Raw genomic sequence first — 23,387 nt, 5'->3', positions numbered from 1 at the left:
ATGTAGTTATTAAATGTGAAAAGTACTCAATATTTTGAGCCCTGGTGTACTTTGACTGACTTCATATACCTTGTGAAGTGAAAACAAGTGTTATTCTCTGACAGAAGTGTTTCATTTTGAGTCATATATCCAGTGTTTTGGTAACATTAGTATGTGCAGAGAAAGGTGTATTCTATTTTGAATTGAAAACTTGGTGTTTATTTAAAAGTATGTGGTTTTGAGAAGAAAATTAACTATTTGGCCAATTGTGTTAGGTAGGTGTCAGTCTGTGTTAAGAGTTTAGCACAGAGGTCTTCAACAGGGGGTCCGCGGAGGTACTGCAGGGGGGTCGCGAAATCTTTGGTTGATTAGACGATTTAAAAAAAAAAAAAAAAAACATTTAAATTTTTTTTTTTTTTTTTCCCAAACAGTTTTTTCTCACAAATTGTGTGCAAACATGTGCCATCCACAGATGGTTTGAGGATTCATTGTCCCATCTACATGCAAACTGGAGTCTAAATCCCGCCGGCAGGATTTTTGTACACATTTCCAAAAACACATCTGTAACTCTGTGAGTTTTTGTCATTGAAACATATAAGTGACACCATTAAAAACCTTGAAACTTCTGTTTTCAAATATATATATATTAAAATAAATTATATAGGTGGCCCTTTTTAAAGAGAGTGAACAGAAATCTTTGGATTTTCTGTAGTCTCAGGCTACGGCTACACGAAAACGAAACGAGGTTTTTTTTGAAAACGGGTACGAAAATTCTTGCGACCACACGGCAACGCGCTGCTGTAAAGACTCAGGTCCAGACGAAAACGGATGAAAACGATGAAACGATGCAGTACACACGCCACTGTGTCACGCCACGCTGTGAGACAATAGAGAAGTGTTAAAATTGGCTCACAGCGTCAACGTTTGACTGACGCAAAAACGTTTTAGCTGTAACAATGGAAACGAAACGAGGCCGTTTTCAAACTTTCCCACTCTGGAACCCGTTCTCAAAAACTATCGTTTTGGGGTAGTGGGAACGCCGGCTCCGTGTGGCCGCGACAGCGAAACGATAAGAAAACGTATCGTTTACAGTGAAAAACGTTTTCGTGTAGCCGGAGCCTCAGACTGCAGCAGCTTCCTCGGCCACACCTATCGCTATTCACATGTAAAGTACCAGGTGATTGAGTGGCTATTCACAGGTGAGAACACGCCCCATTCAGCCAGCATGTGGGGGAAGGCAGCAATGTCCTGCCAGTGACAGACAATTGTCACATGGAGAGTGACAGGGGGGTGGGGGGGAATCAGGGGTGTTACACACCCATCTAATTTGTATTCAACTCTCAGAGACAATGCCTGGAGTCAGAATTACTTTTTTACAGTTTGTGTGAAAACAAAAAAACATTTCTGACTGCACTTTTTACTTTTATGCAGCCAACACTTTTGTTTGCAGGTTGAACCTTCAAAAGTCTTGGCTAGATACATTTATAGTGTGTTTTCTTGCACTGTTTGAAGACCTCTAAAACTTGTTTTTTTGTACAGTTGTGTTTCCCCTCAATTTAAATAAAACTTGTTTGTATTACATTCACTTCACTCTCATATTGTTTTTTGTTAGGCTTTTCCGAATACAACCATATGTGTCACTTTTGCATAGATGTTTACAGTTAGTTGAAATACGTGAAAATGTCAAGGTGGTGACAACTGCCTCAAAGTCTCTGAAAAGGCCTTAGACTCCAGGGGGTTAAAGTTAAAATCTGTGGATTATTTGAATAGCTCAGTGTTGTATGCAAGATGTTTGTTTATAAAAGGCAGTGGCACGGCCACCCTGTACCTTGCACATGTTTAAAATAAAAACATGAATATATTAACCTGTGTATTATTTGAATAGCTTAGTATTGAATGTACAATAACAGAGGACCTATGTTTATACACGGCACTAGGCCCCGTTAAATATAAAACACAATTGTATGCCATATAAATAGTAGGGGGTCCCTGCTCCAACTCTCCATCAGTTTGGGGGTCCCTGGCCTGTAAAACGTTGAAGACCCCTGGTTTAGCAAAAGTATCCACCGAATGGATAAGCACTTGTTAGCAATTGAAAAAAACTGTAAACACTTTCTTGTTGCACTCAAAAGCCAGATCTTAGTGGCTATTGCTGGATTGTTTGACCAACGAAAGGAGATTTTCAAATGTTTCAAACTGGGTTTTTAACAATTAATTGAATGCTTTGTTCGTGTCACAACAACTCTGTCATAGACCAGCAAGTCAAAAATGTGGAAAGTTGAAACCCTCAGACTGGACATCAGTTAGAACAATCATTTCCATATATCCTGGATTATTAAACAGGAAACAAAAGGTAGACGCAGTTTTGAGGATTTAGTGGGGAAAATCCATTTAATGTAAATATTATTCCACATAGAGAAAGGTCTTTAGCAAATAAACCCTTGCCTTTTATCCCCACTGTGGTAGTGCAATCGTGCAGAAGGTTGGAAAGAAGCAAAGAAAGTTAGTTCTTTTTTCTTTGTGACCAAACCTTTAGGGCCCCTCAGTCAGTCGCATAAATGTGAGGGCAGAACGTCGGTTCCACTTACAAACCAACTTGAGCATAAAGCAGCTATGTCCAATTATGGGAGGAGTAAATTAAAATAGTAAATTGCAGTGTAAAAAATTCAGAGTCAAATTTAAATGTAAAACTTGAAGCCAGGGTGCGTGGAGCATTCTAATGAAGCCATTGAAAGGGATTAATATGCTGGGTAATTGCTGGCTCTCTTCTTTCTCTCTAAAGCCCTTTTTAATCAACAGTCAACTAATTACTAAACCTAGGGATGTTATGAATAAAAAGCTGTTGGATTTAAGAAGACGGGTGGACTGAGAGATAACAAAATGTTGTGGTCCCCTCTGTCCGTTCGGAAAAACTATGTTTTGATGTTGCAATAACAGAAACCATCTCTGATGGATTCAAGAGCAGGCAGGAAGCTACAAATTGTTGGCCTCTGACAGCAGTTAAATAACAGCTCAGACACAATAAATATCTAAAACCATTGTTCTGTTACAGGGCTTCTGCCCACCTCTGAGTTCCCTAAATCATGAACAAGACTCGTCCTTTCAGTGAAAACACAGTGCAAGAATGACATATTAGATTTGGAGAATACTTACTGCAGTGGTGGGCCGTCAGGGCCTGCAAGGCCTTCTCTGCTGGCCTAAACAATATCTTAAAAAAAATAAAATGAACATCTGTTTGTGATTTTCTTAATTATTATTTTATTTAATTTCATATCTTACTATTTTATTGTCTGTCCGTTTCCTTTCCCCTGGCTGCGCTGCTGCCAGACGTGTATTTTCATATTGACGCATTTAACCAATCATATTTCAGCTATCATTTGGTTGCCAGGCAAACAAATCTGCCGGGAGGCCAGAACAATCGGGTCTGCTGGCCCTAACAGTGTTGTGCCAGTTCACAGCTTTTCTGAACTAGTTCAAGTTCAGTTCATACATGCTCAAAGTGAACAGTTCACGTTCAAAGTTCACAATTTTAATTCTGAACTAGTTCAAAGTTCAGTTCATTTTACTTTTTTCGTGAGATATTCAAATAAATACTTTTTTTCACACTACGAGCTAGAAATCACTATATGTTCTTTGAAACTGCTCATTGTAGACATTTGCTCATGACACTGCAATTGTGGGTTTCTTACCAGGTGATGAAACTTGCAGCAGTACAGACAAGGAGGTAGACCAGTTGGCAGTGTCATTTGCGTTTGGGGTTGGCAGGGGGTCTTTTTTCCCTTTCCTCCCTTATGACCCTTGAGGGCGTGCATATATGCATTCACACTGGATGGGATGTTTTAACTCAATGTGCCGTTTCAAATTCGAGAAGGATGTTGTTGATGTCCTAACTTATTTTTGCTGCGCAGGTGGACATATCTTACACAGAAAAGTAAGATTATTGCCGTCGGGGTCTTGGTTTGCAAGAGTGTAAAATTGTTTTAAATGTTCATAAGGAGAATCGGTGTCTGTCTCCGTGCCATCACTTCCACTAGCCTTTTTTTTTTTAATTGCAGGGCTTTCTCTCACTCTCGTCATTGCTCTCTCTCTCTCTCGCTCGCTCCTCCAGCCCTCCGCGCGCAATTCATCACGGGTAACGTCGTTCGGAAGCCAGTATGTTATTCAACTATTCTCAGCCGGACACTACGTTGCCCGCAATGCATTGCGCACCCAATGTCAAAACCATTTCTGTCTGGTGATACATGATTTAAGCGGCACCAGCGAGATTACAGGAGGGAGGAATTTCTCTCGTTGCGTTTCAAAAGAGAAAACAGATGTCACTCAGTTTTCAATGGAAAACAAATTCCAACGTTCATTTACAGTGATGTCTGCCGTTCATGACACATAATGTGAACTAATTCACGTTCAAGTTCTTTATTAAAAAACGTGTTGCGTTCAGTTCAACGTTCGCGAAAAAAATGAGCATGTTCAATGAACGCGTTCTTTTGAACTCGTTCACGCACAACACTGGGCCCTAACTACATCTAGAATGTAGAAGACAGCGTAGCGAACCCCGAACCAATGTTATTAGACTGTCTCTGACGGCCCCCAACAGCCCATTGCAGGCATAAGTGGTCTGATTGGCTCTAAGCAGACATATGGAAACGTCATTTTAATCACATTCGATGATTGGGTAGATTTTGACATGACGTCTGATGCTACAAAAAAAATACATTTAGTGCTAGTGCTAGTCGCGTTATTGAATTCACGTATATTGAGGAGCTTTTATAAGATATAGTTGAGTTATTAATAGACTATTAATAATAATAATAATATTAATAATAATAAAAATTTACCTAACAACTATTAATAATAATTTCCGTTTTATACAAAACATCAATGGCTGAAAGAGGAGGAGAAGTTGATTTGGTGGCAAATTTATTGTTGCAGCCATTTGCCCGGAGGACTTTTACTGAGAAGCTGGACATCGTAAAGAAAGGTCGGCTAACTCCGAAGTGTGCGAACCTGACACAAGCCGGTAAAGAATTTGTACGCCACTTTCAATCAGCAAATTACGAACAATACCCCTGGCTTACGGGCTCCGAGGAAAACGGCAAGTTGTATTGTTGGGAGTGTCTGTTGTTTGGTACTGATCGCCATGGTGTTTGGAGCCATAGCGGATTTTCCAATTTGGCTTATCTAACCAAGGCAGTGTGGGTAGTTCAATAAAGCGCTTGTAATGTCTGCACATCGTGTGTTCCCTGCCGCATTAATTCTTCACAAGTAGATTTGAACATTTTACTTAATAATATTGTAATATGATGTCATTGATGATTTTATGAATCACGTTGCTGTAGTAGTTTTATAGGCTTTATTAAGGGGTGGATTTGATTCAGACAGAGCACCACTGAAGGGTTGCCAACAGTCCCTTGAAATACGGAATCGTCCCGTATTTAGAAACAAAAGTACGGTTCTGTATTGAGCTGAAACGGGACACAATTTTGTAAAAATGCAGGAAATTGCATCTAAGAAATGCAAATTACAGTTGCTGACCAAACTGAAGGCCCATGTGTGAAATGCACGGCCCGCCACTGACTTACTGTAATAAAAAAAAGATTGGTGGGAAGCTACAATGTGGATAAACCTGTTCGATTTTAAGATCTTTCCTCAATCTCATATTTTTTTTTGTTTTAACATTAGAATTGTCACACTATAGCCCTGTAAAACATTCAGTTCAATTGGCAGCTTATATTTCATCACGCTAACAGATGCCCTTTACATGTGTGTTCACGCCTCGGTGTGTACATTCGGCTTCTTGCAACATCATAACTGCATGATGATGAACATGTGCAATGTCTCAGTATGTTCAGACCTGGCTTCTTGACAGTGTACACATTTGACAGTGTAGATTTGGATGCTTACAAGGAGGAGGAGGTGGGTTGGAGACTGCCATTACACAATGGACCACCATGCCAGAGATCATGAGCCAGATGCATAAAGCTGTGAATAAACCATGAAATATAATATAAACTGTTCTTACCCATGAAGACAGAAATGTACATGTGCACTCTTTTCACCAGATTTATGAAGACATACATATGCATGGTTCTTTCTTTTTTATAAATCTCCATAAACCGTGGAACTGCAAACACACATGGATTAACCAGGTTTCTACTCCAATTTTTACCCATGAACGGATGGGGGACACTCTCCCTGTAGGTCTTTTGCATATTAAAAACACTGACTCCACTGCAACTAAATCAACATGATAATGAAAGCAGCTGTAAAGAGGAAGTGCAGTTTTACCAAATGTAAAGCTGAGACACGAATGAGTGAAGTACAATGAAAAATTTAAAAAAACATCTATTTCATTTATTGTCTCGGTTCTGGAATCACAAACATCACAGAAGCTGCTGGTAGGATTGATTCACACTGGAATTTAGCGGTGTGAACTGCTGAGTGCTTGGCTATGAATGCCTTCCGGTAAAGACTGTCTGCAACTGGCTGGCATTACTCTCTGAAATATTTATTAGCATATAAATGTCCTATCTATCTCTTTTTTTTAGCCCCAAACTATCTGAAAACACCTTTGTGGGCTTCAGAAACATTAGATTGTACACTTTTACTCCTTTGTCTCATCAGAATATGTACCAAATTCCCCTTTGTTATGGTTCAAACTGCGATAACATGAACATGAATCACTGTAGACATTTTAATGCCATTCTTGCAAGTGCTACTTGCACAGCATGAACATTAGCATCTTCAATCCTAAGACCTTGAATAAGCGCAACTTGACTTCTTTTTCTTGGTTGTCATCTTCAGTTTTAAACTAGTTAGTGGGGAACGTCAGCTTATAAGTACTTGAAGGGCCATTCACACTTGACGGGTCGTTATGTCACATGTGTCACTGTACCACCTGACCAATATGTAGATTGTTTAAAGGAGAAGTTATTTTTTTTTTTTTAACCCTGGACCTTATTTCTGGCATAAAATGCATTCATCTACTCACTGATAACAGTTTGGTGAAAGTCTGCGTCCTTCGGAAGCTATTTAGATCACTCGAGATCTGCGTATATCCATATAAGAGGGGGGGACAGGGCATAGACAATACAGCCTCTAAATGAGGCATTATCTGTCTTTATTTCACCAATCCTTTAAGCCGAATGAATGAATGAACGCGTATCACTGTTAGTTCATGTCATCGCCGCGCCCTGCTGCAGCAAACTGAACTTCTCCTTTAAATGAGTTGCTTTCCTGCCTGAGCAAGCGTGTTTTTGTCACAAGATCAAATGTGTCACTGGTTGTGAATCTGCCTGGGAAGGAGAGTCAAAGCTGCATTGTTGGTGCTGGAAAGGTTATACCTGAGACAACCCCCGCCATCCTTTCAAAGATATTTGTTCTAGTTTAACATAGATTGGTTCCTTGACTCCTCTCTCTTCTCTGTCCAAAACCTACATTACTGTCCTCAAAAATGTGTAAGTGAGTCTTGATCTGAAGAGTTGGTTCTCCTGTGTTGTGCCATGTGATTGTGGAGTTGTTGTTTAGTCTCTCCTTTATAAAGGTGTGCACACTCCTCGCTGTACTGTACTGCTTTTACACAACTCAGTTTGTGTTTAAGTGTATTATCCTTTGGGTGAACTTAGAGGCATCTTCACCAAACATGACATTCTGGTGCATTTCAAACGCAAAGAACACTCTCGGGATTACCATGAGCTGAATAATCTGAATAATAACACATCTGCAAACCTAAAAGTCACATAGTTTCAACATTTAAACCGTAAAGCTTTCTTTTTTCATTGAAATTTCAATTGTCAATTTCTTCTATTGACATTTGAGCATTGTTCATTTATGATTACTTATGAGCCGATCATTGTCTTCCACCTCATTCGGTAAAAGGCAGAAGCATAGACTTTGTGATTGTAAGACCTTGAAAGCATTTCTGGGTTTCACTCAGAGGAACACTCACATGAAAATGATTTCGGTGTCTGAAGTCAAATCTTTATGTACAGGATATTGTTTTGATTACTGGCTGAGAGTGAACATGACAGAGGATTACGACTCTTCTTATGCTGCCAACATTTTTTGATTCCAGGTACCAAAAAACATTTTAGCCTGTAATTACTGTCTAATCATACTGTACTTATAAATGTATTCATCAACTAGTTAGTGATTCAGTGACACCTACATGTGACAAGGTTGTTTTGGGTATTGTTCCTCAATCAGTGCACCTCTTCTTTGCTAATGAAGTAATGCTCCATTTGGCAAGCTGCACACACTGGAGGAGGGTAATGACTTGGACCTGAAGCAATATGTTACTGCTCATTTTCAGATAGTTTTGAAAGAAAAGTCATTTCAAGGTCAGTTTTAAAAGCCACTAATTCTGGATTCCATCACAGTGAAAAATCAAGAAGTCCTGGAAATCCACCTTTACTGTGAAAAGCCTGTTAGTGCAGAATATTGCAGTTTGTGGTAGTGGTAATTATCATTATATAGGGATATAATGTGACTATTTTTATTGTATCTGCATGGTAGTTTTGATTAGTTCAGTTATTCAAGTCAATACTGGGATACAGTTGGGAGATCAACAAGAGAGATTTCTAAAGAATGCAGTCAATCCTGATTGATCCCGAATGTTTTTCAAGCGTTTGACTTAATTCTGCACCATCATCACCACCCTCGTTGGCATTGTCTCCTTTGTCCCTATTGCCCTGTTGACCTAAATATTTTTGACATTTCAGAGCCTAACTTCGACAGTATCTCTTTTGCATCCATTAGCGACAAAACCTAAGACTGCTGTCCCAGCATTTTTTATTCAATACATAAAGTGCTTTTTGTATTCAACACACTTAGAATATTAGGGGCATTTTGGGGGTACTGCATCTTAAAGAGCACTTCAGCATGTGGACCAGAAGAGCTGAGGATCAAGAGGAGGAAAATTCATATGTACTTGGTATTTTTGGATTATGCTAATCAACTGCAGGTCCATTGTAAGGGGTATGGAAGTTACAGACTTGATCCGTGTTTGTGGTATGGAGATGTAGTTAAGATCATTTGAAATATTTACGTTTAATGTGTAAAACTTATTTGATTTCAAATGTAATGCCATAAGGAATCTTTGTGGTGTATGCTTCAAAACTATTTGTTCTTAATTTTGAGTACCATTATCCTTTGGGCTGTATGCAAAGTAGCAACACCTTTAAATATCCCAATTTTCCCCAGACTATTACAGTCTGGTGGTGGTCTGCGCAGTTTTATTGTGTTGAAATCAGGGTCGTCACGCAATTCAGTCCTATCAGTCTTTGGTTGCTCTACATGGAACACAGTTCCGTTGGCCATAAGGGAAAACTCAACATATGTAGCTTTTAAGAAACAATTAAAAACATGGCTTACAGATAACCAGGATTGTAAACATGAAGGGTAGTTTTATTTAACATGCAATACTAAAAATAAATTGGTAGTAATTCTGTAATTCTGAAAATTAGTTCGCACTTCACTCCATGCACTTTAAAAATAGCACTTTAGGATAAATGCACTTTAATATAGTACCAGATGCACTTTAATAAATGTATGCTTGTATAGGAGGGTAAAACATTATTTGCCAATCAGATGCATTTTAATCTCTGAAACTACTGTGCGACAAAATTGTGTTGATGTGGTTTTTCGGTATGGTATTCGTACCATAACAGGTAATTTGTTATATATCTTGTGATGTGGTTAAGTGATATGGAATGTTGTTGGCTTTGTTTTCTTGTTTCCTGTTTTTGTCTTTGTCTTGTCTTGTCTTGATTTTAGTGTGAACAGCAGGACTGCAGATGGAAATTAGCCTTGGAGCTAAATCTGGCATATTTACATTGTATGTTTATTAATATGCAGAGTCCTGTCACAAATAAACAAATAACTAACAAATTTTTTAGCCTGTGAATTTGTGTGATTTATTACGATTGATTAAAAACTGAGTTGCATATTCATGTTTGATTTTAGCTCTCTGTTGAAAATCCATCCAAATTTAAGATGACATTATGTGTATTATTATATATAATATTCAGAGAACTGCATCAGCCTTTTCACATACTGAATTGCTCAATTTAGAGGCAATGAAACTGTGGTTGTGAGCACACTATATTTAGTCACTGCATTCTTTGACATTATATGGGTGTTGAGAGCACATGGACTATAAAATATTGGAAGGATTTGCTCATATATTTTGGGTTGCTCTAGCCTAGAAATCTAGACGCCCCTAGCGGCCGCAAATGGAATTTGCGCCGGGGCTAGTCTAGTCACTTGTGGTCGTTTTGCAACGTTCCAAATCAAAACTTGATCGAGCCAATCAAATCGTGAGGAGCGGGGTCGGAGGCCGGGCTACCTAGTGACGACAGAAGTGCGACGTTTCAGTGTGTAGTTCCAGAGAGAGGTAAAAAAAAAAATAAATAGTTCCATTAGCTAGCTCTCTTTAGCTTTATCGGGAAACGAAGTAAACTTACATCTGAGAGCAATCCCCAGTCAATTGCGAGCATGATGTACCGAAGACAGCGGGCCGATCTTTGTCTCAGAGCTGACAAAACTCTCCGGTAAGGCATTTGAACGGTCAAATTCCGTTAACGGGACGAGAGTAGTCAAAACGGCCAAACCAGAAGTGCGTTGCTCACTGCGGCTAGCTTTAGCAGCGCCGAATTCGTGGGAACAAAATTGTAAATAGCCGGTATTTTGTCAGATTTTCAATACCTTGGGGATCTAAACGACTACTTTCTCGCCTGAAAATGTTTCAAATGTTGCTAAAGTTTACAGAGTTTAGAGCTTAAGAGAAATCAGCTTTTCAGGCCATAGACTACAAACCACAATGTAAATTCCGTCGCGTTGACTACGTAAAACTTCTTCATCGCTCTGATTGGTTGTTGCGCCATCCTATTGCGTGGCGTTGAACTTGACAGACAGCCGTTTATCCCGCCCACACTGCTATCCAGCGTCACTAGACCCCTGTACAGCTTTTTGCTGTACGGGTCTGGCTTGCTAGGCTAGGGTTGCTCGGCAAATGGTCCACACTAGAGCACATTTCTAACCTCTGCGTTCTACAAATCAGTTTACACGTGTTTCTCATTCACACAGACAGTCATACAGCGTTTCTTCTTACAATTATGCTCTATATACAGTATTAAGTAGTTTTCTGTACAAACACATAGCAACGAACATATTGGGGATTACATGGGGTTAGTGTCTTGCCCAAGGATACTTTGACACATGGATGGCTGGGGACTGAACTGCAGACCTTCCATTCTATCTGCTGATCCACAGGAGTTTCTTCCTTTAGAAATGTTACAGCACCAATTTACTCTCAACTTTACCACATTTATTAAACCAGTATCTTTTCTCCAAATTTCTAGTCATTAGCTTAACCAAAATATTTGACCCGCACCTATATCTCACTGAAGTATGTCATCCCTTTAGGTCAGTTGGAAACAAACAAAACAGAGCTCTTGTAACAGAGCTCTCATGTAAAACAGCTTTGTCAGTCTATAAAGGACTCTCATAAAGGTGCGTAATGCCAGAAATTTTTTATGACAACATAGTGGTTGTGCAGCTCTCATTAGATTGTCAGATACTGCATTCCCTGTAGGGATATGGCAGTCACCGCCTGCATTGCAAAGTGAAGCGCTGACAGCTGTGACATCAAATCACTATTTGAAAGCATAGCTCATCGCTACGACACTGTGTCATCATAAAAAGGGGGCCAATACCTGCTAGTGTCTGTGCAACAAGCCTCACATCATGACAGCCAGTTGCTCCAATCTGCAGAATGAAAGGGGTAGGTGGAAGGTGGGGGCTGAAGGATCTGTGGCATTGAGAAAGGGGGAAAAGAGAATGAAAGAGAAGATGCGCAGGGGATAAAGATCGAGAATGCCGGAGAGCGAAGGAGGGTTTGAAATGTAACACGAAACAGAAAAAAATACATTAGAAGAAATCTGTCTGTAGTTGAATGAACAGATTGACAATAATCTAATTTAAAACAGACTCAAATTGAAATTAATAGTCTCTCCATGTGCAATTTTAATTTTGAGAAGAATGGGACCCCCACAGTGTGATAGTCAAACACTTTGTCTGATCACCAGCTTAGGCAGGGATTCAAAGGGAGCTGGCTGAGCTCTGTGAAACTCAAATCATACCGAAGCCAAATCTCATCCAGAGAACAGCCAGATGGCTGCAACTGATAGCGGTTTTGTTAAATGCCCCAAACAGAGATGCATTAGTTTACGTCATGGCATTGTGATGTCTGTCTTTACAGTTCTGAAAAGCAAAAAGTGACAGGATCTCTATTTAAAGAAAAGAAAAAGCACATTAACCGCTTGGTGAAAAGCTGTCAAACTGATTCCGAAAAAGTTTCAAATGTATACACAACGTACATGTCAGCATTTATGTGTTGCTGTTTTCAGCAATGAGTTTCATGCTTTGACTGTGTGATCCATCTCCTTTCCTTGTGTCACATAAAAGCATGAGGATGACTTGTCTGAATAGTAACCAGACCGCAGACGGCCCCTGCAATTGTTTACTCTTGAGTGTTTTGCAGACTTTCCTTCAAGTTCCAGCAGGCCAAATGCTGAGCATATTCAGCCAACTTAAATGCTGTCCACATATTTAAGGTAAAGATTTCAAAGTAAACACAAAGAAACTTATGCTACAAAAGAAAAAATTGAACCAGACTCAGTGAATAATTCCCTAGATTCAATAATTAACCTTCTAACACTGGCTCAGTACCTAAAAAAGAACCTCCTGATCTCCATCCATCCATTTTCTATACCCGCTGAATCTGTCAGTCAGGTCACGGGAGGGCTGGAGCCTATCCCAGTGTTCATTGGGTGAGAGGCTGCCAGTCCATCACAGGGCCACACAGGGACAAACAACCATACACACTCACACCTAAGAACAATTTTAGAGACACCAATTAACTTAACTTTTTGGACAGTGGGAGGAAACTGGAGTACCTGGAGAGAACCCATACATACATGGGGAGAACATGCAAACTCAACACAGAAAGACCCCAGCTGGGAGTTGAACCTGGAGCCTTCTTGCTGTGAGGTGATGGTGCTAACCACCACACCACTGTGCCATCCCCTCCTGATCTCTATAATCCCTATATAGACCAATGAGCAGTGCTGACCAACATGTCATTGGGGTTATCGGGTGGGAACCTCCTTCCATCAGTGTTTCGTCTAGATAAATAAGAGCATTGCAGCGGGAGTGGAAGAAGCATTAAAAATACATAAAAAATATAAAGAGAAAGAAATATAATAATTACAATAATTAAAATGAAATCAAAATTATTAAAAACAAGCAATAGTCTAGATAAATTAAAAGATACAGTGCAAATTTCATGCATGAGAAAAGAAATGTTTTTAACCTAGATTTAAAAAAAAAAAAGGGTAAGGATAAGTAGGAATGGGATTTAAACCCTGGTTCGGGTAGGGGGAAATGAAAGTATAGAGGGTGCCAGAGGTGGAGGCATGACAAGACACACAAGCAGATTCAGCAGACAAACTCACCTAAACAGTCCTTCAGTCACTAAAAATGCCAGCAAATACAAGGCCACACAGGCCAGCTCACCTGAAATGGCCGTCTGGTTTCAAAAGGCTCACACGGGCCACACCCTCCACTTAAATACGGGATGAAAATACAGTCAAGAAAAAGACTTTGTCATCTGACAGGATTTACAAGATTTTTTATTTTCCATTAAAACCCTAAGTGTCAAGTAAAGATAAATTGGAAGTGTCATCCTGATTTAAAAGGCCTGCATGATGAAAGCTCATCTTCAGCTGCTCTCAAAGAGAAACTTCATTATTGGTTTCTTGTGTTGTGACATTTACCCACATCTCTTTTGCTCTCTTTGTGCATACAATTCTCTCTTTATGAAATGTGCAAACTTATTGTTATTCTATGTCACAGTTATGTTTTTCACTTCCTGCACAGTGTATGCAGGTGTTGTTATAATGAATCCACTTCACGAATCATAGGCTGTTTCTGCAGGGATTAGATTTTCATGATGATGGCTGATCCACTTCCAGCCAAACAGATTTTTAAGCCAGGCCTGCTCCAGAGAGGATTTCACTACAAATTGATGTGGTCCTTTTTACAATGACCCAGCCTGAGTACTAAGAGAGCCTCAATAAATCAAAGCAATCACAAGGAGATATGGGAGAGACTTTGCTATAAATCCCACTGGGATCATAAATGTACAGCATCTAAATGCAGCTGTGCGCACTACCTGTCTCTACCATCCACAAACCCACTGCAACTTAAGAAAATACAAGCAAATGCAGAAGACAAACCGAAATAAAACAGAGAAAATATTCTAATCAATTCGACACACACAGCCAGTACACATAATACATGCAAACAGCCTCATAACACGCAAAATGAGGACTTTGCTGCAAAAGTTCAACAAATATAAACATATGAACATACTGCATTTAGAGCAGATCACAATGAATGTAACACAAAACGTGACGAGTAATTTTCTTTCACTACTGACAACGGCTCAACTTCAGCGTACCCTAAGTCCACAAAGTATCAAAAAAAGGATGGCACGGTCAGATAATAAAGAAAAGGTCAAGGACACAGAATGGATAAAAAAATACATCCCTGGTCCGAAGGAATATAAACACACAAGGCTGTAGGTCTTCTATCATGAAACTACAGCTGCTCCAAAGGTAGACTGCAAAAAGTGCGACTACAAATAAGACAAAAATAGCCACTTTGCCCCGTTCGTTGTTATCATGTGTTTCATATAAACTGTAAAAAGCTTTTTGAGCAGCAATGAAAGTGAAATATTCAGTTACCCTCATTCCCTCTCACAATATCTACACGAATCCCGATCATTATTAACATGAAAAAAATCATTGCTGTGAATGTTGCTTTAGTCATGGCCATCGCTTACAGCTGTGGGTCATTTTAGTTAGTTGGTTAGTTTGAAGGTTTCTGTGAAAATAGGGCTCTCTGACCAGACACCAAAGGCTGCTGTATAATCATTTCTCTAATTTGTGCCTCTCCTCTCCTCTTTTCTCCATTCTCCTTGTGATGGCCACACCTGCAGCCACACACCAACACTTTTTCATTCTGAGTTTCCATATACACGCTAACTGCAGCACAAATATATGGGTTGTTTATTTTCATTTGACAATATTAAAATACATTAGTTCTAATTGTAGTGCGCACATTTAGTTAGCTTTTGTATGTTTAACTTTGTCAAATACTGCTTTCTTTTGCTGGTGCTGTGAGGGAGTACCTTGGACTCTGGCTGGCACGCTCCAATTGCAGATTGACTGACTGAATGGCTGATTGGGTGATACTATCTGGAGTTTCATGGGGGAAGACTATGGAGTCTTCATTCTAATTTTTGCATCTTTGTTTAGTTATTAGTCATTTAAGTTAATTCTTAAGCTAACTGTGTTTGGTTACTTTTGTTAGTTAAATTTGTGTAGATGTTTCCCTTCCCTCTTCCTCAGTGTGTCAATATGGTCTGATCAGCCGGTAATTAAGTCCCCTTTGTTTGTTGTGTGTCAGGTCAGTTTTGTTTGTTTTTGAGCTGTTAGTTTGAGGTTATGTTATGTTAAAACCTTGATTTTTGGCTTTGAGTTTAGTTTCTTCATTTGACCTCTTTTAAGGGCCCTGCAACTATTGTTTGAAGTTTGTTATTTTTTGGGGATTAAACCCATTTTTCTTGAAAATTATTTCTGTGTCCTCATGCTTGACCGGCTCGGTCCCTCACACTCCTACTTATAACATGGGAACTGATGTCAGCAAAGCATCTAGCGGGAAGTCTTATTTTCTAAAATGTGTCGGAGAAGAGCCAGGAAAGAGGAGGCTGCCCAGAGATTCTACAAGATGGACACTACAAGTGTCCAAACTGTTGACTGGTAAATGAACTGTACTGACATGGCACTTTTCTAGTCAAGTTGATCACTCCAATCACTTTTTCTCTCACACACACACACACACACACGCACACACACAGCAGGTCTTAGTCTCTACATGCTTATATGCTACATGGTGCTTTTTTTTCCTCTGTCTCACACATTAACACACTGATGGACGTATACAAGGCAACACCAGGTTTAGTTTTTGCCCAAGGACACTGCGGCACATGATCTGAGAAGCTGGGGAGTCGAACCGCCGACCTCCTGAGCAACAGCCGGCACTGTACAATGTTTCAAACACATCGCTTGACCTCCATGAAATGCAGCAGGCAACAATAAAACATAGAGTGGAAGATACAGTCTCTCATATATAACCAATTAGGTTTTGAAATAACTGCCCTGAAGAAAAGAAGTCCATATTTTTCTTTAAATGCCTGTTGACTCGATTCTGGATTTCTCTTATGTCTATGCTTATCTCCTCTTCTCAAATCAAATTTAAGGTGCGAGGGACCAAGAAGCAAGGACAATGAAGATAAGTATCGAGAATGCACAAATTGAAAACTGTGTTTGGATTTTTCACTCATTCATTTATTCACTCACTCACACACATACAGCAGTGTTTGCTACAAAGAGGATTCTTTTGGGGATAGGGGTAGCCAGCTGCTAGTGGATTTTCTACACCTCTTGAATGTGGCGGTGCTTCACAAATATGTGTTGGATACTCAAAGTTATGCATCGCATAAACCAATGCCAAATCCGAGGTAATCCACAACACAACTTTACTACCATTTTTGGCTGAGAACATGTTGTAATTGACATCTCTAGACATAAAACTTCATGACACGAATCTGCGCTCACTTGTACCCCTCTTTGTTTTTAACCCTCATAGGGTCCTTGTCTTTTTGTTACACAGGGAGTCCTGCTGGGTCTGGTGGACCCATTGCATTTTGGGGGTTTTAATTCAACATAATCAAACCTTTTTTTGTTAAAATACTCTGCAGATGTTTACTCCATCCCAATTGCAAGTATTATAAACAATTTTTTTCCCTTTACCTTTGTTAAATTAAATTTATGAATAAAAATGCCACTCGTTTTTGTTCATTTTCTTATTAAAATGTAACAAAATAAGGAAATTCATCATAAAACAGTTATAACTGGAAAGTAATCAACAAATGTACAAACGAAGCAAGTATTATTTATTTGAATTTCATTAGATATTCAACCTAGTCAGGTCAGTTTACACATAACATCTGTCTGAACAACACATTAGCCCCATTGAACACGGCTATTTTCATACCAGACTATACCACACGAGGGGCAGAGTTTCACTGTGTGTGTATTGCATATGTACTTCTTGCACTAGGTGCATGTATATTGTGTTTTTCTGTCCTGCTTGGGTCCACACACTTCACAGCGCTTCTTTTTGTTGTTGCCGGCCATCGAGAATAATGAAAAGATAAGGATCTTTACTAACACTTCTCTCTCTCAGAAACATGAATTATTATACTGCAACAGCATCAAACACTTACCTCAGGCTCTGCAGATGGTGGTTCTGTAATTTGGGAGGATGTGGCACCATCCTCTTCCCCTGAATCCTCCTCACAATGGCAGATTGGGGTACTTGGAAGATGTCGTCTTCTCTCAATCTGAGGTCTCACCAACATTTTCCCCAATTCCTCAAGAAAGAGACGCCTCTTCTGCAGCTTTCCCCCATTCCACTCTGGGCTCAGTGACATCCAAAAGGTGTTGGACGAAGGTGTTGTACGAGGAGATATCCAACATATCAAAGAATATCACCAGAGGCCATCGTAGGGTCTTCCGTTTGCAGCTGTAAGGAGTCACCAGCTTATCGAGGGGGGGGTTCATTGAAATTTTTTTTCTGATTTATGTTCCTCACAGAAAATGAGCCAAGGCCAATGAATCTTAGTTTGAAAAAATAATTATTTGTATCATTTTTATTAAGCTAAAAACTGAAAATGGGTCCCACAGACCCGAAGACCCTATGAGGGTTAATATATCCACTATCACAAGCATGAACTGCAGCAGTGACTATATAATAATCTTTAAAATGCTCATAATGAAATTGAACGTGTCATTTTAAAATCAACTGCTCGTGAACATCTGTTTTTAGAGATGAGGGGGCATCACAATGTGTTCTTTACATGTTTACTGTTTTGTAGATATCTTACCGATAATTGAAAAATCCTCAAGACTTAGGCGGATGATGAGACGAGTTACTCAGCAACACGACATCTTATAAATACAGAACCAGTCGAAGGTTGTGACACACTAAAACAGTGATATAGATTGGGAAGTGTCAAACAGAAAATGAGTATATTCTTAAAATGTAAGTAGTTCTTATCGTGCTCTTTTTTACTGCACGTTATTTGTTCATTCCACACTTATGAATATGTTTTAGATACTTAGACTTGACGATACTGACTGAGGAAGAGCACCTTGAACTGAAGCTGAGACAGGCCAGAGCCGGTCATGACCAAGGAGATTTCCACAGATGATGCAACTGTAGAGTATCTTGCCGTTCATGTCCTGGCTGCAAATAGATATTTGTCGAGGGCTGCGATCGCGCGCCAGGCACATCATCTGGCACAAAACTCATGTATAATGCCTTTGCACACTTCTCAGGTTCAGCTCTTCCCTTTCAGATTTGAGTATGCTGTTCAACTCTAATGCAGGTCATCTTTGGCTTTTTGCTACTGCTGACACCCCTCTGTCAGGGTCTTGCAGGACTACACTTTGAATTGCTCTCCTCTGGCTCCCTTTGGCCACTTGGAGCAAGCTCCAGTCATTCATGCTCACCTCCGGAGCAACCAGTGGTATTAGTATCCACTTACCTGATATCCATCTCTCAGATTTAGGAGCCTTCTCTGTCACTGCAATCTGCAAATGTACACTAATGGTTTTCTATCACTGTAAGATGGAAAATGTCAATCCAGACTCTTCACAATTCTTTTTCTATTTTCAAAAATCTCTTGATCTTCCTCTGGAGGGGCCTGTAAACCTTTGGTTACTTGGTATTTATGAGTGTGCCTCATCTGTACAAAATAACATTGAACCTTACTCGGATTTCAGCCCCCAAACCCTTATATTTTTATGTTTTATACTGCAAGTATAATCAGTATCAAAATGTGTGAATGTAGTCTTGGACATTGGATTTTTGTCTGATGTTTTCTATATACATGGATGAATTGTTCACCAATATCTATAGTTTCCCTACTTTTAAATCATTGCTCAGAGATATAAAACACTGACGGTTGGGTAACGATAAAAGAGTAAAGGACTCAAAGCGGTCAGCATAAATGACTGATTATAGCAGTCTGCAAATTACTTCTGCCATTTTAGTGTCCTAGGTCCTGAGTAGATTTAGCTGAAAACACTATGCAGCGCTTTAAAAAAATAAAACGCTCCTTTAGGGGGCAGAACTCCCCTGAGTGACATTCCTTTATGGAGATGATGCATGCCTGATGAAATATTCCAGACAGTTTTAGCACCTTTAGTGAATTATTACAGTCAGCATTTACTAGCATGTCCTGCCGTGAGGCAAAGAGCCGAGCACGTTTTTTAAACCATATCGATGATATTTTCTGTTCCTATAAGTGGTAACATGCAGGCGCTTTGTTACACGCTATCTTAAAACCCAGAGGTGTAAGAGTCTCCCCGCTGGAACATTTAAAAAGCTGCGTGTTGAGAATGTGTTTTCTGGCCAGATTGCATTTTTTTTAACCGGGCCTGCGTTACAGCTGGAGCCGGCGGTGGTGCAGCATTCGTGTTGACCAGCAGGAGGAAGAGTTTGAGGGTCTTTTGATCTTTCAGCCCCCACCCTTGCCCCTCCTCTGCCTCATACTGTTCCTGAAGTGTAGGGATCCTGCGGAAACTTAATTCCACTCCACAGAGGGGGAACATATGTTGTAGACCCGGCAGAGGCAAAGCAGGAGACAAAGAAGCTTTTGGACTGGACTACTTTTTATTTTTTATTTCTGCTGTTGGAATATTTATCTCAAGTTAGAGTCTTTATGTGTTTTAATCTTTAAATTAAAGTGTGAAGTCTGTGTGTAGAGTAAATCTAATTATGGACATGGATAAATCCTTTGTTGTGAGCTGTCATCTCCTGGCCCTTATGCTCTCTCTTCCTCTGCACCGCCGGCCTCTTGCTTGGGCCGCAATGGACTCCTGTTATGACGAGGAGGGAGTTCCAAGCTTTTGTATGCCCAAGTTTGAGAATGTTGCCTTCAATCGCACTGTAGTAGCGTCAAATGTGTGCGGTTCCCCACCTGAGGACTACTGCATGCAGACTGGCTCAACGCGCGCATGTCACTACTGTGATGCTTCACATCCACACCTGAGCCACAATGCCAGCTTCCTGAATGACTTTCACAGGAATGACGAGCCCACGTGGTGGCAGAGTCAGTCCATGTACTATGGCATCCAGTATCCCAAATCTGTCAACCTCACCCTCCACCTCGGTAAGAGCAGCAGCACACTCTGCTTTCAGTTTGACTCCTGAGTTAAAGGGACAGAGTTTCCTCAATTTGTTGTGTTTATGATCAGGCAGAGTGATCCAAATCAAGTATTTGAACGCTCAGGGTATTGCTTCGGTCTATAATGCTATGTGTATTACCCTTGTATTACCATTTCATGTACCAGAAAGCTTTGCATGTGCATTGAGTTTTGTGTATCCAGGGAAGAGAATTTGGAGCCTGGAGATCTCACAGCAATGCATGTCAATTGTTCTCACACCATCTGAATTTAACATCCTTAACTTTTCACTTTTCTTTGCAGCAAGCATTTTGACGCATTGTTTTGTGTACTGCAAGCCCACGGGGGATGGGGGAACTGGTAAATCAAAACAGATGTCCTGACCAACACATGATTTGCATTATTCAGTCTAGACCCATCTTCATAAAACTCAATTTGGACCAGATATGGCGTGTAGTTGTTGCAAAGGCACTTTGCTGATTTACACTGTATATACTTGCATGACAAGGATATACAGTTTAACCTGACATGGAAAAATAGAAACAGAGTAAGGATCTGGGGGTTTACTGTGCCTTTTTCATTGAGCTCCTATGCCCACTCAAACACAAAGCAGTCAGATCTTAATATGATAATATTTTTCTATTAACATACAACCTAGACTATAATCAGCATGCATACTGGTGGTTCACATGGCTCCAGCAGGATTTGGGCTGTAGTTTGGTCACAATTGATCATGTTATGTAACCATTATACCTTCCTATTTGCACTTTCACACTGTGATATTTCAAATTCATCATAAAGTCCTCTGCAACCGGTTAAATTTAGTGTTTTCACGTGTGTCCTGCAGTAAAGCCCTCAGTTTTACAGGTAGTGATAATAGAAGGGCCGGGTGGGGGGGGTGAGGTGGGTTGGTGAGGGACTGAAGTTAGGCTGGCATTTCCATAAAATACATTTGGAATTCAAAAGTTTCATTTACCTCCCAGCCAGAGTCCTTTTCCCAGAGCCACATGTTCATTTCCCCATCACTTTGAGGAAAGTTTGAACAGAACTGGGGAAATAGCTGATATAGACTGAGCTAAATTTAGTGGCTACAATTTTTTCGATGCAATTCGATATGTCACCATATAACACCATTACTATAGCTTAACTTTAATCTGTACATCTTTCAAAATAAACTCCCAAGACTCCCAAGTACTTTCAAATTTTGATTAACCTAAATTGAAAAGGTTCCTCCTCCTTTCTCTACCCCTTCACCACAGTTCATGATAGTCAACTGGCAGTATTTGCCAGTCGACTATCTATTTACTGACAGATAGTCAAACAAACATAAAGACACATACACAAAACAAATAGATTCGTACGTAAACAATCGGGAGTGAAAACACAGCTCCACCATGGCCCTCTCTTGGTTGAGGCATCAGCGGTATCACTGCCATAGGAAGGTTGTTACCAAGACAGCAAACCCACGTCAAACTGACCTGCACAGCAAACAGCGGTTATGAAAATGGTATAAGCAGAAAATTCCACTTTGAGAGAATTTGCCATTTCTAGCATTTTGGGATTATCAACCAGAAAAAGTGGAATAAGTTCTTTCACATTAGTGATTATCTGTATGTTGTGGCATTATATATCCAGATTGGAAAAAAAAAAGGAAAAAGAAAACTGGGAAAACAAAATAACAAATGGATACTTTTCCAGTGTTTAGATAAGAGCTAATACTAGCCAAAAGAAATAAATAGGCTAAAGGTCACAAAGGTTTTTCTTCAGAACAAAATGTAGACATGACCACAGTCGACTTTTATCCTGAAATAACACTTTAGAATGCAGCCCTCGCCATGTAATTTGATTATCAGCTTGTAGCAGTACTATACTGCATGTAAACAATACAGATATGCAAACAACTCGGAACAGGGTGTGAAGTTATGGAATGAGGCTGTAACAATTAAAAGATCCTGCCAACACAGGAAAGAACACTAAACTCAGTTAGGTAACAAAACAGGTGGCAAAATATTTGGAAATAAAAGAGAAAGAATAAAAGAAAATGCCCAAACCATGACAAGACTGCTACATAAGTACTAAAACAGCTTCATTTGAATCATGTGCCACTAACAATGGATGTAAAGACTATGAAAGCAATAAGGCTGGTCAGGCTGGTAGAGTCGTTACACAAAAAGAAGCCGTACGCTTTAAAGAGCGTGCTGTTTTACAATGAAAGACACTGAGACACTGACATCCATCCCAGTGCACAACCACCAATCCCTAAGACACGTAACACGCATGTCTTTTGGTGGAAACTGGAGCACCCAGAGAAAATCCACAAAAGCACAAGAGGCACAGAACAAAGAGTACGTGCCTACACATGGCAACAAAGTTTAAGCCAAAAGAAATGAAAAATAATAGTGTTTCATCCCTTTCATCAACTATTTTGTTCCGCCATACCCCACTGGGTGACAACCTCAGTATCCGGACGAGTGAAATCCTTAATTTACAGTTAGAAATTAACCATTTTTTGGAATAAAAGTGTTCCCTGTATCTGGGACTCAACACATCCAGTCACTGTCAGAAAAGATTTTCCAATTCAAATCAATGTTCATTTGAAAAATCCAATATCGGTCCTTGATCAATTGTCAATATGTTCAATTTTCGGCATTATCTGCATTAGGAATCTTGTTGGGCGAGACTAGTTTTACAAGACAAGTCTGCATGTGTCGGGTACAGCCTGAACAGTGCGGAGACGGGAAATCCTGAGAGAAGCAACAACACCATCAGCGACACCTACATGCCTGAAGGTAGATGTGTGGCGGAATTTTGAATATAGAAAATATGCTGACCGATACTGTGCCTGAACAAAGAGTGTATTCGATTTATTCCTTGTTTGTAGTTATTTTTGTGACAATCCATTTGTAGCCGAGCCAAATTTGTATTAAAACTGAATCATTTGAATCGATATCGAATTGAATCGAACATTAAATTGAATCGTGACCTTCTGAATTGGAATTGAATTGACTTGAGAAATCAGTAGCGATACCCAGC

At 39.8% G+C, this 23,387-nt stretch overlaps 1 protein-coding gene across 1 annotated transcript in view; it reads left to right on the top strand.

Annotated features, from left to right (window-relative positions):
- The first annotated feature begins 19,786 nt into the window (after positions 1-19,786).
- The window catches only part of lamc3 (laminin, gamma 3), a 123,907-nt gene continuing 120,306 nt past the window's right edge, over positions 19,787-23,387 (top strand). Inside the window, exon 1 of the mRNA XM_075455921.1 lies at positions 19,787-20,341. Coding sequence (XP_075312036.1) covers positions 19,948-20,341 — 394 coding nt within the window. The 5' untranslated portion in view covers positions 19,787-19,947. The remainder of the gene's footprint in view (positions 20,342-23,387) is intronic.

This window comes from Odontesthes bonariensis, chromosome 22 (genome assembly GCF_027942865.1).
Source record: "Odontesthes bonariensis isolate fOdoBon6 chromosome 22, fOdoBon6.hap1, whole genome shotgun sequence".
NCBI classification, from domain to species: Eukaryota; Metazoa; Chordata; class Actinopteri; order Atheriniformes; family Atherinopsidae; genus Odontesthes; species Odontesthes bonariensis.
Note: the sequence above shows the minus strand (reverse complement) of the source record. Positions and strands in the feature narration are given on the sequence as shown.